This window comes from Toxorhynchites rutilus, chromosome 1 (assembly GCF_029784135.1).
Source record: "Toxorhynchites rutilus septentrionalis strain SRP chromosome 1, ASM2978413v1, whole genome shotgun sequence".
Lineage (NCBI taxonomy): Eukaryota > Metazoa > Arthropoda > Insecta > Diptera > Culicidae > Toxorhynchites > Toxorhynchites rutilus.
In genome coordinates this window covers 173,987,217-174,005,382 of record NC_073744.1, presented here as the reverse complement: position 1 = coordinate 174,005,382, position 18,166 = coordinate 173,987,217, and the positions used below count along the sequence as shown (strand labels likewise).

The 18,166-nt window shown below is 39.3% G+C and overlaps 1 protein-coding gene across 1 annotated transcript in view; it reads right to left on the bottom strand.

Moving 5' to 3' along the window:
• Nucleotides 1-4,611: 4,611 nt before the first annotated feature.
• The window catches only part of LOC129770832 (mitogen-activated protein kinase kinase kinase 7), a 106,197-nt gene continuing 92,642 nt past the window's right edge, over nucleotides 4,612-18,166 (bottom strand). Inside the window, exons 6-8 of the mRNA XM_055773940.1 lie at nucleotides 5,690-6,081; nucleotides 5,240-5,350; nucleotides 4,612-5,177 (exon numbers count right to left, since the gene is read on the bottom strand). Coding sequence (XP_055629915.1) covers nucleotides 4,947-5,177; nucleotides 5,240-5,350; nucleotides 5,690-6,081 — 734 coding nt within the window. The 3' untranslated portion in view covers nucleotides 4,612-4,946. The remainder of the gene's footprint in view (nucleotides 5,178-5,239; nucleotides 5,351-5,689; nucleotides 6,082-18,166) is intronic.

Below are 18,166 nucleotides of genomic sequence, written 5' to 3'. Positions count from 1 at the left end.
TGAATAAATGAATATTTGGGGGACTTCGAAAACGAGAGCGTTACGTTGGAGGCACAAGGTTTTATGCATCCAATATAGGATACGAAAAACCTTGTTCTGAAGAATAATCTTCAGAAGCTAACCTGCTAACTGTACTTGATTGACAAATCACAAACCCAAATGTATTATATGGATATTTTATGGATAGAAAACATTAAAATAAACTCTTTCGCTTGAATGTAATTTTCAATTCCAAGGGGAACTGGCAGATTATTTTCCACCAACGATTAGATATTTCCACATTTTCCTCGATACTGGAAGCCCACCAGTGGTTAATACTAACTCGATAACCACCTGCTAATAGTACTTGATTGAAAAATATTTGGTCACAGTGTTACACGGATAGAAAACATTCAAATAAACTCTTTTACATGAATGTATTTTTGAATTCCTAGAGGAACTGGCAGATTATTTTCCAGCAATGATTAGATCTTTCCGGAACTTTCTCGATGGTGAATGGCATCCAAACGGAAAGCGTTCTGCGCGTGTATGTGTCGATCCTTCGCCGTCCACCTCCTCCAGCACGTTAGGCAACGATGCTGTCTTGTCGATGTCCTCACGAAAAATGAATGTGTCTCACCACCAGAATATCGCTTAAGTATGCTTTTTGTGTGTGATTGAATCGAGAGAAGGTGTGGTTTACGATGGCAATTTGGAAGGCAAACAAGAGGGGAATGAACTCTCTGAGCTCGGAACTTTCGGCGACTGAGCAATAATCGATTGCGGGCGCATACAATATTGGATACGGAAATATCCTACTGATGGGGAAGAATAATCTTCTGAAGCTATCCTGTCAATTGCGATTGATTGAAAAATCACAAAACCAAATGTATTTGGTCACAGTGTTACATGGATAGAAAATATTCAATTAAACTCTTTCACATGAATATATTTTGAAAATTCCCAAAGGAACTGGCAGATTATTTTCAGTAACGATTAGATATTTCCACATTTTCCTCGATACTGGAAGCCCACCAGTGGTTAATGCCAACTCGATAACCACCTGTTAATAGCCGCGCGTGTATGTGTGTGTAGCGATGTCTTCCCAGGGAACCGTTTGTGGCATCACTCTCCTCCTGATAGATTCCCTTCTGGCCTAGGGTGCACAAACAGGCTCTTGGTGACACCGTTCATCCGCGCTTTCATGATAAATAAAGAGCTTCACCGCAACAGCGACAACATGCTCCAATCGCTGTTCAATTAGAACTGAGTGGATTTCCGAGCGCCGCTCGCTTATATACCGATTGGTGATTTCAATAGCCTATTTTGAAAGCAAATTTAAGACTATTGAAACAAGTTTTTGGATCAGAAAGTAACAAGTATAGAACGCGTAGACATTTTATCTTTCGAATGAATTGTTTATCATACCATTTCGTTCAGTTGTTTAGGAGCTATTAACACTCAAAATCTCGGTCTCCAGCGTAACGCTTTCGTTTTCGAAACTTTGATTTTACACCCCGGTATAGAAATGAAAGACGTAGTCCTACGTCAAAAATCTTATTGTCCTGGGCCTGATGGTATTCCTGCTGCTTTATTGAAAAAATGTTGTGAAACACTAAAATCTCCGATCGCTACAATATTCAACATATCTTTACGAAAGAACAAGTTTCCTGAAAGTTGGAAATCATCATTTATGTTCCCTGTGTTTAAAAAAGGAGATAAGCATAGTGTGGAGAACTATCGTGGAATCACTTCCCTGTGCGCTTGCTCTAAGGTGCTTGAGGCCATTGTTTATGATCATTTACTGTTTCGGGTGAAAAGCTACATTTCTACTGCACAACATGGGTTTTACCCTGGTCGATCAGTTTCAACAAATTTATTGGAATTTACATCGCTATGCTTGCGTACTATGGAACAGGGTAATCAGATCGACACTATTTATACCGATCTGAAAGCGGCATTTGATCGTGTTGATCATGGAATTTTGCTTGCCAAACTCAACAAATTAGGAGCATCATCTAGTTTGCTTTCGTGGCTAAGCACATATCTACGCGGTCGCAAAATTTCCGTGAGAGTGGGTTCCTCCCAATCGAGGTGGTTCCAGAATGGTTCCGGAGTACCGCAAGGTAGCATTTTAGGACCTTTGCTATTCTCGCTGTTCGTTAACGACATCACCCGACTATTGCCTCATGGAACAAGGTTATGCTACGCTGACGACGTTTATCGGCCAATTGAGAACACCAGAGACTGTTTGAGACTTCAAAGCTTGATTGATTTATTTGCGGAATGGTGCAGCTTTAATCATATGACAATCAGCATTCAGAAATGCACTATTATCAGTTTTACCCGAAAAAAACAACCAATAGTTTTCGATTACAGCATTAATGGCTCGTCACTCCAGCGAAGTGATAACGTGACGGACCTAGGTGTTGTTTTGGACAGCCCAATGTCGTTTAGACAACATTATACATTCATCATCAATAAAGCGTACCGTCAGCTCGGAACAATCTTTCGAATCGGTAGAGAATTTTGCGATCCTGGCACTTTACGAACTCTCTATTGCTCATTAGTTCGTTCCATCCTTGAGACAAGCTGTGTTGTTCGGAATCCGCATTATGAGTAATGGATACTTCGAATTGAAAGGATACAAAAGTGCTTCATTCGTAGAATTTGCCGCATGCTGCCTTGGAGAAATTATGATAATTTGCCACCTTATGAGGATCTTTGTCAGCTAGTTGGCATAGCTCCTCTCGAGCAGCGACGCAAGGATATTACCGTTAAGACCGTCCATAAAATCCTATCGTATCGGGATGCTTTGATTGCCCTGCTGTTCTGTCGCGACTTCAGCTGTACTGCCCTCTTCGGCCTCGACGGAACCAACATCTGCTACGGGTTGATGCGCATCGCACTAATTATGGTCTTCAAGAACCTATTCGTCAGATGGCGTTAGAATATAATCGTCGTGGAAATTTATTGTCCTTTTAGAATATTTTGTGTGCAACTGTGAAATGTATGCGTAGTATAGTATTGTCATAATTGTTATCCATCTTTGTTATTCGCCTAGTTTTTATGTCATTTTATTTTGTATACCATTGTGAAAAGATATTGGGTTTTTATGCCGCTTTGAGTTCGAATTTAACGTTTGCTCAAGGTGGCTTTTCCCAATCTAAGTTCCTTTTTTTTTACCATTAAGACTTATTGTCGGATGGTTTCGAATAATAAATAAATAAATAAATACATAAATAATTCTTTGTAGGTCTTTTTGTCTGTGCTTTTCTTCGAATAGATTATTAAATTGCATAATAATTTATATTTTTTTCTGAATAGCATTTTTGTTTCCATTTTTGGGCATTGTAAAGGAACATATTTTCAACAAATCGAAACGATATGTATAGACGCTAAACATAATAATTCACACTCAGCTGATTCTTTACGAGTTGAAATAGTAATCAAATAATTACAATTACTATTTAGAAAAATCAATTTTACAAAAAAAAAATGAAATTAAATAGAAGCCGGAAACGGCTGAACTGAATCGAACGCAACTAGTTTCATTTGGCGGGAACACGTTTAGGGCCATAGATTTAAGATCCTAAAACAACACAAAATCCGTTATTTGCATTATCAAACATCATGTTTTTTCAAAACTATCTTATTCGTGATTAATTCAAGCATGTTCGACCTCGTTGACGTAAACCGGATATGTTCTGGATCAGGGTTTTTTCAAGGGTTTTGGCCACCTTAGGATAACTCGTACGGTCTCCGGATGACCAGCAGCTCAAACTTTACATCTAGATATGAACAAGGCACAACTACAACTGTAGCTTGATGCAATCATATTAGGTATCCTAAAACCCTAGAATTATGATTTATATTACCACTAGCTGACCCGGCCAAGTTCGTCTCACCCAAAATTTATTTTTCGTCATCACATCCACGTTCTCTTACTGGGACCACCTCTCCATTCCAGAGGAGGGAGGGGTGTCATACCATCATAGAAACATTTTATGTACCCTAAAACCTTCACATGTCAACTTTGATTTCATTTGCTTGATTAATTCCCGAGTAATGCAGAAATTTGTGTTTCATTTGTATGCAGTCCCCCTTTAGAGAGGGGGGAGAGATCTCGAACTATCATAAGAACCTTCCCCGACCCCGAAAACCTCTACATACCAATTTTCATGTCGATCGGTTCAGTAGTTTCCGAGTCCATAAGAATCAGACAGACAGAAAGACAGACAGACATCACTCCATTTATATATATATATATATATATATATATATATATATATATATATATATATATATAGATAGATAGTTCAAACTCAAGGTCATCAGATTTGTGCCGAAGCCCATAAAAAAAACCATAGGTAGAGCTTCTGGCAGAAGAAAAGTTGAATTTTTGCAGCACTGTGTTATTGAAAATAATGACAAAGAAAAAAATATTTTTTCTTTATACTCAAAATACGGTACAAGTTGATAAAAAGACGGGACAATCAAAAAGGGTCGCAAATACGGTACTGTCCCGTTAAAACCGGTACGTTTGGTCAGCCTAGGATTACCTCAATGGAGGATGCTATTGTTCGTATCTGGATTGATCGCATTTCTTTAATATAACGAGAACAAATTCCATAAATAATGGGAGTGTAATAAAATCTTTATTGCACCACAATTCCGATGAAAATAAATCGTATATACTTAACCCTACATACCTATATACAAAAACAATACAACAATTCTACGTGATCTGATTCGGTGTAACCTACGATGCATCGGGGGAAAAAATATGCTGCGTGTTTGAAAGAAACACATCATCACTTGGGCTTGAGTACCCACTGCACCTCGACGGAGGGCAGACACGGATATGCGATCCGCTATGGCACTTGGATTCCACAGCACAGCGAAATACTGTCTCCGTGGTCGTGTTGTTATCACAAAATCTATTGTCGGGGAACAACTCAAACGTTTCAGCTTGGATTGTTCCCGGTGGCACCCTCCTCCGGGGTTATTATCACCCAACCCGCTTCGGATGTTGAATCCTGTCGGGTGAGGCTGGTAAGCGGTGCCGGTGTGGATTGCTGCAACTGGTTCTGTTGATGCTGGGACGATCCGGGGACGTGCAGCTGACCGCCGCAGGCCGCTCGCTTCCGTTCGTCCAGTTGCTTCTGGAGGTTGGCCTTAAATTTGAGCAGGGCTTCCTGTGGGAAAAAATCAATACTGATACACCAGAAATTATAGAAATTTGATGGCACAAACAAACTTTTTCTTCGAGCTTCTTCAAGTACTCCTTCTTTAACCTCAGTTCCTCCGTCGACATGTTCATCTGCAGACTGTCACGATGAGCTTGGTTGGTAACTATTTGTGTTTGGATCTAAAAATGCACAAACATATGTTGTTATAGAGAGAACACAATATGGGTTTTTTTTATCTTCGCTTATTTTTCGTCGGCCTATTTTCGCCACTTCAGTGCCAATCACCGACATCAGGGAGGCGACTCCACCTGTTCCTACCTATCAGACTCAACAACTCATGGAGCCGGGCCAACTTCTTTTACTTCCCCTCCGAAGGAAGACGTAACCAGAGATTTTTCGCCTCAGAAAATCCCAACGACGCCAGCTGGGATTGAACCCAGGCCGATCGGATTGTGAGGCTGTTACGCTAACCACACAACCACTGGCGCCCTCAATATGGGTTTATGATCAACTCTTACCTCCCAATACTCCTGCACAAGCTGCTTGTGCTCATTGTGAATCTGCTCGGACCGGGGATTGCCGGGCAGGGGTGTGAGTGGCCGCAAATTATCGTCCAAAATACTGTCCAGAGATTTATAGTCGAGGGCAGCATCCATCGTGGTGGTGGTTGTGCTGGTTGAAGTAACAGTCTTTGTGTTGCCACTGCTGACAGCAGCATCGGCAGGCGTGGGGTGTCCTCCTGACGTGCTCGTCGAAGTGATGTGATGACTAGTGTTGAAGTTGGCTGAGCTCGAGCTCAGCTTTCCGGATGTAACTCCCCCGGAAGGAGCTGCTGCACACGGTAGGCTGTTATCCATTGGTCCATTGTTTCTTCTGGTCACAACCAGTCTCTCAGTTCCTTGGTTGTTCGCTTAAAAGGGAAGAAACGGAAGGGAAATTACTTAGAAATGCTTAGATGAATAGTTAAAAATTAAAATTCATCGATAACAACAGTCATGATTATCAATCGTGGTTTACCGTGGTATTATAACCACTTCCATAACATATGTCCGCTTCAATTCACTCTTTGTTTTTAAGATGCTTTAAACTTTTCAGTTCATTCACCTCTAAAATGTCCGCTTGATTGATTTATTCATTGGTCTTTCAAAGTGAAGTATTTTTTTTGGTTACGCCACTTATTGCTTGTCATTTTTTTCAGACTTCGAGGAGACCTAAATGTTCCCTCCAGTGGCGTAGCGTGGCCGGGTGTCACCCGGGGCGTGTTTCTAGGGTGTCACCCCTTCAAATATACTTTGTTATTTATATTTTTTTCGATTTCAATGAAAAATTAAATTTATCAAAACAAGAAACGTATTTATTATAATATTAGATAGAACGAAGAACAAAATTTCACGAGTTGGTTGTTTTTAATTGTAAAAATGTGACTCTTTTATAGTCGAATTTCAGACTATCATCTTGTTTACAAATGACATTTGGGAAAAAAAATGAAATGACAACATTTGGGAGTTGAGATCGATATTGTACAAGCGCTTCCCTTCAATTGTGACCGCGAATTTTTAATCAATCTTCAAACGACATCACAGCTTTAAATTCAAATTCTGCCCTGGAAGCGATTCTTGGAAGTCCCACTTCATAGTGAACTGTAACACTAGTGATTGACATAGTTGAGGTTCATTTCAGTGGCCTTCAAATGTCTACGGAATCTTGGTATCTCTAGCAAAAGCTCGCTATACGAAACTTCCTAGTTGCCAGTTTGTCGAATCGACATTTTAAAGGATGTAAAGACGGATACCTTAAGTAAAAGTTGTTTTTTTTTCGTGAATTTCACAAAAAAAAATAGCTATCTCACCCCAAAATAATAGTCTAGGTCTCTTTTAATAATGAAATTTGTATTTGTGGCAGAAATTTTGGAAAAAATTGATGTGTCCGGCATCTTTGAAAAAATAAGATTGAGTCGGGAAAGGTGGACACTTACTGAAAATTCAAGTATATGTACTGAATAAGTTTTGGAAGTCTTCAAATATGCCTCAAAAATGATCTAACAAAAAGGCTAGAATAAAATCACCTAGAAGGGCTTGTCATTTTTCTCATTTTGTCATGGCTAAAACGTCCGGCATTCGGAATGACAAATTCGGATTACCGCTCTTCGCGTCTATTATTTGTGGTTGCACTTGCAAACGTAGTCAGTGAGTATCTGTTAATAAAAGAAGGAGGAGAAAATCAAATTGTTTTCAAAAGAAAATGTTTGTCTTTTGTCGGGGAAGTGTCCATCTTACCCGACTTGATTAGTGTTTTTATTTTCGTCAATGTTTCTGGAGTAAAAATGAGAAAACTTCACCGCTGATTCGATAAACTGGAAAAGGAGTGATGGTAAAACATTCACGTAACGAAAAATACCCCAAAAAAGTAGAAGGGTCTGAGCCTAGGGCACGGACGGAAGTTTAACGTAGGACTGTGATTGGTTATTTTAAATGAGCGGCTTAGAATGAAAGGGGTGTAAGTGATTTGATCGATTTGTCTAAATCGACTCTCTCTTTTGGTCATAGCTTCGCTGCAAATACATTCCCAGCTGTATTTGACAATGTGAAAGATAGGTCAGAACCTCATCTATCGGATTCTATAGCAAACTTAATTTGGAACGTTTTTGCAGTCGAGTTATTAACTAAATAAAAAGTTGATGAAGAGAAATCGATCAAGCCACTTACACCCCTTGCATTCTAAGCCCCTCAAATGTAATTTTTTTCATTGTTCAGAAATCTGTTAGTTTAACTCTTTTGGAACTCTAAATAGCCGTTTGTTGTATGTACTCATAACCTTCAAATGGTTTGTAACGAACAAAGAAAGACAATAAGCTTCTGGCGGGAAGTTCAACTGTCTAACTGAAAATGATTAATGAATGGTGGAATGGTAGATGAAGTATATGTGAATTGGTAAACAAAAAAAAAATATATCGTCATTGATTACATTGAATATGAAATTTATGGGCAAGAAACGAAAACACAAGTTGAAAATATTCACGATTTCGTGATATTTTGAGGTTAAATACACATATAATATAATAGCTCTGGTATTGTGATTTCTTTCCATTGTCTTATTCTTATTGTTAGGCATCGGGAGCAGTAGCCTTTTCGGTGAAATAATGTTCGTTTGCAGACTCACAATCACAATCAAGTCGTATTGGTTCTACTGCTCAATGATCATTCCGACTAGACTAGACAGCAAGAAACAATTACCACTGTATAGAATCTAATCGCAACGTTACTCCGAAGAAAATAAATGTGGGTTATATCTGTGATATAACCGCAAGATTAACGCAGGACTACAGTTGGCTTAGTAATCATTTGTTTGAAGTTGATTTAAAACAAATCCCAACGAATGAATATTTTGTTTTCCCTTGGAATTGTTTTGTGGTCTGTTCAAATGTATACGAAATAATATTCTTTCGCTTGTGTACGATATCGTTGTAGAGTGCAGAAACGACTGTCAAATGACAGAAACTAGCAGTGTCCGAGCGAACCGTTTTAACGATTGTACCGATTTTGCATGTCCGTTCATCACGGCAGCAAAAAAGAAACTGAAAGAGGTTGATCAGCCAACTCATCTTGTATCAAATATCAGCCGCAGACTAATCGAGACTAAAACAAAATTTCAAGAAGTTATTTATATTTCTAATAATTTAAATAGTTCACTTTCGAAGAAGTTTTGAGCTATTGAAACATGTTTTTGCGATCGATATATAAAAAAAAACATCACCCGTAGACCTTCTTTCGAATAAAGTTATTTTCATACCATTTTGTTCATCCGGAAGACAGATATTAACACTCAAAGCCTTGTAATCCGAACGCAACCCCCTCGTTTTCGAGATTTTGAACTTACACTCCAGCACTGAAACGAAATGCATAGTTCTACGTAAAAACCAAGAAGGATTCTATAATATGAACTTTTCCATAGTGACTTGTTTTGTTAAATAATACCATAAATAATAACCGATTATCTTCATACAAAATCACGATTTTTAAAACATTTTTTTATTTATCATGGTCATGGGTGTCACCCCTTTAAGGGTGACACACGGGTCGGAACGCCCCCTCCACCCTCCCCTACACTACGCCACTGGTTCAATCCGAATGCAATACAAGTTCTATTACATTTCTACCAATTTTAACTGAGATTTCGATTAGTCAACTGGTGGTTGCTTTAATTCTTATTCAGTGTGGTCACCCAGAAACGTTAATATTGGGTTGGGGAAAAAGAAATGTTGTAAAGGGTGTGTCACATCAAATTACATCACGGAAAAAAACGCTGTAGAAATTCGCCCAGTAGACCGATCCTATTGAAAATTTTAGACAGTAAAATAAAAACTATTAAACAACTTTTGGCATTTTCTTTTTATTCATACTTCGAGCCCAAGCCCGTATGCTCGCACCTTCCTGTTTACCCCGTCCATAAGGTTCTGTACAACGTCAGGTTGTAATTTTTTTTTGAACAGAAATCCATTTTCTCTTGAAGTCCGCCTCCGATTTGACAACTTTTGGGTTCTTCCGGAGGGCCTGCTTCATAATCGCCCAATATTTCTTTATTGGGCGAAGCTCCGGCGCGTTGGGCGGGTTCATTTCCTTTGGCACGAAGGTGACCCCGTTGGCTTCGTACCACTCCAACACGTCCTTTGAATAGTGGCACGAAGTCGGGCCCTCGTGCTGCTTCAATAGTGGTAGTATGCGCTTCTGTAGGCACTCCTTAAGGTAAACCTGCCCGTTTACCGTGCCGGTCATCACGAAGGGGGCGCAGATCGCTTGCCACACCATGTACTTTTTGGCAAACTTGGATAGTTTCTGCTTGCGAATCTCCTCCGGAACGCTGAATTTGTCCTCTGCGGAGAAGAACAACAGGCCCGGCAGCTGACGAAAGTCCGCTTTGACGTAGGTTTTGTCGTCCATTACCAGGCAATGCGCCTTCGTCAGCATTTCGGTGTACAGCTTCCGGGCTCGCGTCTTCCCCACCATGTTTTGCCTTTCGTCGCGGTTAGGAGCCTTCTGAACCTTGTATGTACGCAGGCCCTCCCGCTGCTTGGTCCGCTGGACGAATGCACTTGACAAATTCAGCTTATTGGCGACATCCCGGACCGAACTTCTCGGATCACGTCTAAACTGATTAACTACGCGCTTGTGATCTTTTTCACTGACGGAGCATCCATTTTTGCCGTTCTTCACCTTCCGGTCGATGGTTAGGTTACCGAAGTATCGTTTTAGTACTCTGCTGACCGTGGATTGGACGATTCCCAGCATCTTACCGATGTCCCGATGTGACAACTCCGGATTCTCGAAATGAGTGCGCAGGATTAATTCATGACGCTCTTTTTCGTTCGACGACATTTTTCCAAATTTACGAAAAATTGACAGTGAAGCATGGCCAACGTGATCTATACACTCTTATCTGATTATAAGCGAAAGCTGAAGATATAATTCCTAAAAATTAAATTTCTACAGCGTTTTTTCCGTGATGCAATTTGATGTGACACACCCTTTATATTGTCAATATATGGCAACACTTAAACATATCTTGTGTTGTACTTATCGCATCGGATCATACTATACGGCTATTTAAAGACGACAATCTGTGCTACAAGTGTCGTTTTGACAGTGTTGTGATTGTCCTTTTCAGTATCAATTTATAGCGCGTCAAAGATGGAATCCACCAAGCAAGAAATTCGCCATATTTAACGTTTTTACTACCTGCGAGGTAAAACTGCAACGAAGGCGGCCGAAAAAATTCGTGTAGTTTATGGACCCGATACTGTAACGAATCGCACAGCACAGCGTTGGTTTGATCGATTTCGTTCTGGTGTAGTGGCTGTCGAAGATACACCCCGTACTGGTAGGCTAATCGTCGTGGAAACCGATAAAATCGTTGAAATCATCCAAGTAGACCGGCATGTGAGCACTCGCTCGATTTGCCAGGAACTGGGTGTAGACCATAAAACCGTTTGGAACCATTTGCAGAAGATTATGGGTGCCACATGAGTTGACGCTAAAAAAGACGGGTGGGTAATGTCGGGGACATAACCGGAGTGACGTAGGACTATACAAAGGGGACAGCTTTTGCTAAATATATATTTTAAATATATTGTTTTATTATCTTCTGCTACGTGAATACCTACCTATCTATCTGAAAAATGGATTAGTTTACTGTTTACTCTTCATGAACATGTTGGGGGTTCTGAAAAGAGCCTTTGGTGTTGTGTTTTTGCGTTTTTTTTACAAGCTTTCTCAATTTTTTCTCGCTGTCTTATAGTTAATTCTTGATTTTTTTCCGAAGGCTTTGTACTTCTTAAATGTTCAACGCCGGGCATCTTTCGGCGTATGCACATATCGTACAATCAAAATGATGGCTGTGATAGGGGATGCATAGGTGGCCATCAGCTCATTCACTATCATATATTTCACTATTGAGCACATTACCGTACCTTAAACTGTGGCTTCGGAGACGAATGAATTGTAAGATTTGTAGTTTCCGCAAACAAAGTAAATAAAAATGAAAAAGAACTGAGGTTCTGGAGACGAACTCTACGATCTGTCGAGAAATAAACGAACTATAAGCGTTCTGAAAAACCAACAGTAAATACATGGACGAATGACCTTCGGATTAAAGCCCTTTAAAATAAGAACAGATCAGCAGGAAATACATAGGGGCGAATGAACTGCAAAGTTCAAAGCCTCTTAAAAACAAAGTAAGAAGAATAAGGAAATACATAGCTCATCATGTTGCTCCTTAGTTATTTTTCTATACAATGCAGATGTAACGTCATTCATTTTTCAACATCAGTTATCAACCAAAGAAAGCAGTTCTTGCTACCGAGAAAATTCGTTAATGCCATCCTGCATACAATGTGTTGTAATTTGAAGCCATTTTTAATTCGGAAACCATGCATGGGTTTGTGAAAACTGAATGATCAATTTAAAAGACCTCAACCACCAATAAGTTCAAGAACAAGATAAACAAAATAAATCAGTTTATATTGTATGTCATATTATGTCTCTTTAGAATGCATTGGTATTGTGAAAAACTTTCAATAACTCTTCTTTGAAAGGTTTAATGGCCCTGAAAAGCGCCGTGTTTTACGGTGGCTGGTTTTGCCACCAAAGCTGTCTGTATAAACAAACTTTTTCCTTCTTCTACCTTCCGTTTCCGTCTTCCGTTTTGCGATTGCGTTTGCCACTCGCTGAAACTAGTTGTTGCCACCGAACCGAATGTGCTCTGTTCTGTTCGGTTTTGCGGGTTTTTTTTATTGTTGTGAGCAGCTTTGCAAGCCAATTCGAGCACTCCGGCGGCCGAAATTCTATAACCGCTATTAGGTATACTGGTGCTCCGGCACCAATCCGTTGATGCGATGTGATGTGAAATGATGCCATACAACCACACTGATTTACGGTTTGAAAGAGAATGATATATTTTTCAGCGGATCCGCGCGTTTTGTACTTTAGCGGTACACGGTCACAGGATAGAGACAAATCGGCAGACTCAGCCAAAGGGGCGAGTCCAACGAGACGAACGAAAGAGCGTTAAAAGGCAGCGATGGCAAAAAAAAATACATTCATTACGATTTGTTCGCTCGTTGGATTCACATGCTGGCTAAAAAGGGTCCTTTTCAGGATCACAAAATTATCTTCAATCTAAAGAGTTTATTGTTTTGTTATCACTCGATATCCCCATCTTGTTCGGCTAAACCTTCCTGTTTAGCCGTTTGTTTGTGGCGTTTGCCACTCGCCACAGCTTTCACAGTTGGAAAATTTCTTCCCATCCAGCTTGTGACATGTTGTACAGTAAATTACATTTAATGCGACGTGCCGAAACACCACTCAGTGTCGCATTGGAGGCGATTTTAACCTGTAATTGAACATTTGCGATGACAGTGGTACAGTGTCGACTTTCGATGTGGGGTCATAATTTGGACCTCGAACTTTATGTTTACAAAAATGTCCAACTAAATATGTCGCATTACAGGTCCGTCCAATTAGCTGAATGTCGAGATAAGTGTAAATTACTGTACTTTCAATCTAGCAGCAATTTAAAAATTTATGAATATTGAATAATCGGGAAAGTCCCCAACCATAAATAAGCTCAGAACAACTGCCAAATTCACATACTCATCATATACTGGCAAACAAATTATGAAAAAAATCAATTTGTGTTTTATTATTATTTTGGATATTATTTTAGAAAGCATTGAACTGTATTTCGTAAACTCTTTTTTGAAAGGTTTAATGGCCCTGATAAGCGCCGTGTTTTATGGAATTTTAGAAAACTTAGTACTCGTAGTTTTGAAAAAAAAACCATTTCGAACGCCCTCGATACCGCCTTATTGTGGATTTGCCACCAAAGCAGATTGTATAAAGAACAAACTTTTTTCTTCTGCTACCAGCTGCCGTTTTGCGATTGCGTTTGCCACTCGCTGCAACTGCCTGTTGTTGTCTTGATGTCCACCGAACCGAATGTGTGCTGTTCTGAATGCGGGTTTTCTTATCGTCGCGAGCAGCTTTACCAGCCAACTCGATCACTTCGACGGCCGAAACTATATAACGCCGGCTAGGTGGACTGGTGCACTGGTACTAACGCGCTCGGCCTAGCTACCCTTGCGGGGAACTCCAGATCAACACGGTTCGAGCGGGATTTTGCCTTTCCCTTCACTTTTCCTCCTTTGCCATGTCCAGACATGGCTGCTTGGGTTGGTTTGTTGAAGTGTTTTGATGCGAACCGATGTGGTGTACGTTTTGAATGAGAATGATCGTTACGGCAGCGAAGCGGGGATTTTTAAGCTGACTGGCTGGCTCGAGAATTACGCATGTGTGAGACAGCGACCAATGTTTCGTTCATTTTTTTCTTTTTCCTTTCCAATGGTGCTTCATTATATTTCGCTGCTGCTCTGGTTGCCCGTTTTGGTCGGTACGATTTGAGGAGCACAAAATGGACCAATCAAAAATGGGCACATAGTGCATTTGGACAATGCTTGATATTTCACAATTATTCAATTATCAATTATTATTATCTGAAGAAAAATGAAATGTTATTCATTCTGATAGATGCGTAGATATATTTCCTATCAATTGATGCCAAAACCATTGCGATCTATTGAGAAATGCTTGAGTTATAAGCGTTCCAAATCTTGCATTTTTTCCTACTTGTTCAGTGCCTAGATTTCCATTTCACCCCCTATATCTTCCGGTTAGACGTAGTCCTACGTCAAAATCTTTTAAACCGAATGAACGCCTGCGATGCACTGCTGAAACGGAACGAACTCGACCCATTTTTGAAGAAGATGGTAACTGTTGATGAAAAGTGGATCACGTACGATAACCTAAAGCGAAAAAAGTCGTGGTCGAAGTGCGGTGGGCCGGCTCAAACCATCGCCAAGCCCGGATTGACGGCCAGGAAGGTTTTGCTGTGTGTTTGGTGGGATTGGAAGGGAATCATCCACTATGAGCTGCTCAACTATGGCCAAACCCTCAACTCGGTTCTCTACCGTGAGCAGCTTGACCTTTTGAAGCAGGCGATTGACCAGAAACGACCAGAAATGATCAATAGGAATGGTGTTGTTTTCCACCAGGACAACGCTCGGCCTCACACATCTTCGATGACCCGCCAGAAGCTACGGGAGCTCAGATGGGATGTCCTATTGCACCCACCGGCCTTAAAAGAGGCTTGCGAAAACTGCCTGTCTGAGTTTTTTGCAAATAAGGAGGTGGGTTTTATAAAGGGGGGGGGGATAATGAAGTTGCCTTCTAAATGGCAACAAGTTTGCGAACAAAACGGCGCATATTTGACTTAAATTGGATAATTTTAAGTATGTTAAATAAAGCGTCAAATTTCAATCAGAAAAACGACATTTCTTTTTCCCCAACCCTATATTACCCAATTCATTCCTTTTTCCTTTTTTTTTGGTTAAAATAAAAAAAAACAAATCAGAAAGAATAATTTCATTCTTAAAATCTTATTTATTATGTTCGTTTTGAATTTGAATTATGTTGCACTGAGAAAGATAAAAGTTTTTCTTATAAAGAATACAGTGACAAAAAAGTGCCTTGATCAGAACAGCTTCAAATAAGCTTAACTAAAGGCAAACAAGTATTTTCCAATAATTGATTTGTTCTTCTTTAACTCCTTTAGTAGGACATATTTTTTTTTCTGTATTATAGTGATTTTCAACTCATTTGGCTGGTTCGTCACTTTTTACTTCCATTTTTGGAAGAATGTCGGGAGTGAGAATTGAACTCGTGACCTTTAGCGTGAGAGGCATGGATGTTACCACTACGCCAGATCGCCTCCTCATTAGTACGACATATCAGCGTGCTCCTTAACGAATTTGAGCCGTTTGGCCTTGTTCTTCTCTTTCCGGGAGATCTTCTTGTCTGTTCCGGCATCTGTTTAGGGTTTCCTTCCTCTGTTTGGTCAATCCAACACCCGGTGCGATTCGCCGTTCTCGACACCTCGAAGGAGAAATTTTCGGACGCAAAAAGGAGTCCTTTTTACGGAGACGAATAAATAATAAGATTTAAAGTCTCTGTAAACAAAGGAAAAGAAGAAGAAGAAGTCGTTTTTACAATAACTGCGTTCTTCTTTCTTCTCAACATCACCAAATGCGAATACGTGTACAAAAGCTCCAGAGCTAGTCAATTGTTTCTGAACGTCAAAATATTAGAAACATAAGCAATCGAGGGATCTCACGATGGAAACTTATCGAAAATATATCGATTTTCACAGTGGGCACTTTATTTTGTCTCTGTTTTTTTTGGAATGCAAACTGCTTTATTCCTGTAATAGAAACTTTTATTTTTCTCAGTGCAACATATAAATAACATTATAAATAAGATTTCAAGATGAATTACGATACTTTTTATTTTAACCGGAAAAATGAAAGAAATGGAAAAAAAAGTTGCTGATCACTGTATCATCGTCCATATATTCCAGATCTGGGTTTTAGTAACCGGTTTATATCATCAAAACTTTCCAACCAAGCTTTAGGAGTTTCTGGTAAATCATTATTGACGTAAGATGGCTGACGTTATCTTGATGGAACACAGAACCTATTCTGTTGGTAATTTTGGGCTGATACTGGCCAATCGCCAACTTCGTACGGCCCATTCACGGTCATAATAAATCATTGCATTCCAGTTCTACCGAATGCACAGGACTGCCATACAAATGAAACACAAATTTCTGTATAACTCGAGAACTTATAAAGCAAATGGAAACAAACTTGCCATATAAAGGTTTTAGGTTTCCATGGTGGATCGACACTCCTTCTATCTTTCTAAGGGGCAAATGGCAAGCAAATGGAGCCACATTTGGGATGTGAGAGCTTTTGGGTACGAGAAATGTTTTTATGATGGTATGACACCCCTCTCTCCTGTGGAATGGAGAGGAGGCCAAACATGACAATTGAAAAATTTCGAGAAACTCTGAAGGAAAATTCGGAAAATTCAATTCTCATATGTTCTAAAATTACATAGTTACAAGCGTTGTAAGTCCATTTGATGTTTGTGCTAACGAAATTGATCTTTGCTCGAAACTGGAAATGGATTGTTATGTAATTAAACGCACTCCGTATTTTTATTTATATAGATATAAATAAAAATGGTTCGCCGAATGTGTTGATAAGAGCAAAACTCGAGAAAGGAATTGTGCGATTTAGGGCTGTCTTTATTCTATCATATTTTCTGTATCAAAAATTATTCCATGTAACGTAGAAACGTGTTATTTGCAAGTAGTTGAAAAATCTTGAACAAAAATTGCGTCTGAAAATAATCTGATATTACAATGACGAGATTTGATAGAAGTACTAGGAATTTTATAGTAAAAAGTAATTTTAAAGGGTAGATTAGAAAACAATCCAAGAACAGTTCTGCGATTGGCCCCATGAAGGTGCGCAGGGTTGCCAACAATAATTTTAAAAAAATCAGGAAGAATGAAAATAAAAATCAGGATAAATTAGAATAGCTCATATTGGGCTGTCCGGAAAGTCAATGTCGATTTTTGGGAAAGCAAAACTACCACTCGAGGCATTGTAAGTGAAACTCATGGAATATTTCAGTGGCAATTATCTTACCATCAACCTCACTAAAACAAAGTATATGGTCTTCCATTCGCCACGAAAAAAAATACCTCAACACCGTGATTCATGTGTGGGAATCCTGACTATTGAAAAAGTCTTCTCTTTCAAATACTTAGGATTGTATTTAGATTCTGCCCTTTCCTGGGATACTCACATTAAACATGTATCGAGTAAAGTTGCAAGTTTATGTGGTCTCATGAAAAGAGTACGCTGTTTTATACCAAAAAGAGCATTGTTACAGTTTTATTTTGCATGCATCCACTCCATCGTCCAATACTTAATTGTAGTCTGGGGTCAGGCTGCCAAATCAAAATTGAAAAAAATTCAAACGCTGCAAAATAGATGTGTGAAAGTAGTTTTCAATCTTCCTCACTTATATCCGACAGTTGCGCTTTACACTACTGTACAAAATAGAATTATTCCTATTTCAGGCCTATGTGATATTCAAAGTATCATGTTTGTTCATAATGTTTTGCATAACCGTAATTTTCACCATAATATCACATTCCCTACTCGAATAAACCTTCTGAATACGAGAAATGCAAATGACTTAATGAGAACCAGAGCTTTTACGAAATTGGGACTCACGCGCATAAAAAGTTACGGTCCATTAAAATTCAACGTGCTTCCCAACAATCTGAAAGCAATAAGCAATAAACATATTTTTTGAAATAAGCTGAAACAGTATATGACGATCCACATAAATCAATATATTCTGTAAATGTGCCGACCATCTTATGTATAGGTATGCTTTGGTTAATAATATTTTCCGTCATTTTTTCTTTTTCCTGCGTCGTTCTAATGTTGTATAATATGGTGGATCCCTTCCAAGGAACTCTAATGTTCCACTGGGATTTCACATGTTTTGTTTTCTTCGTTTGTTGTTATA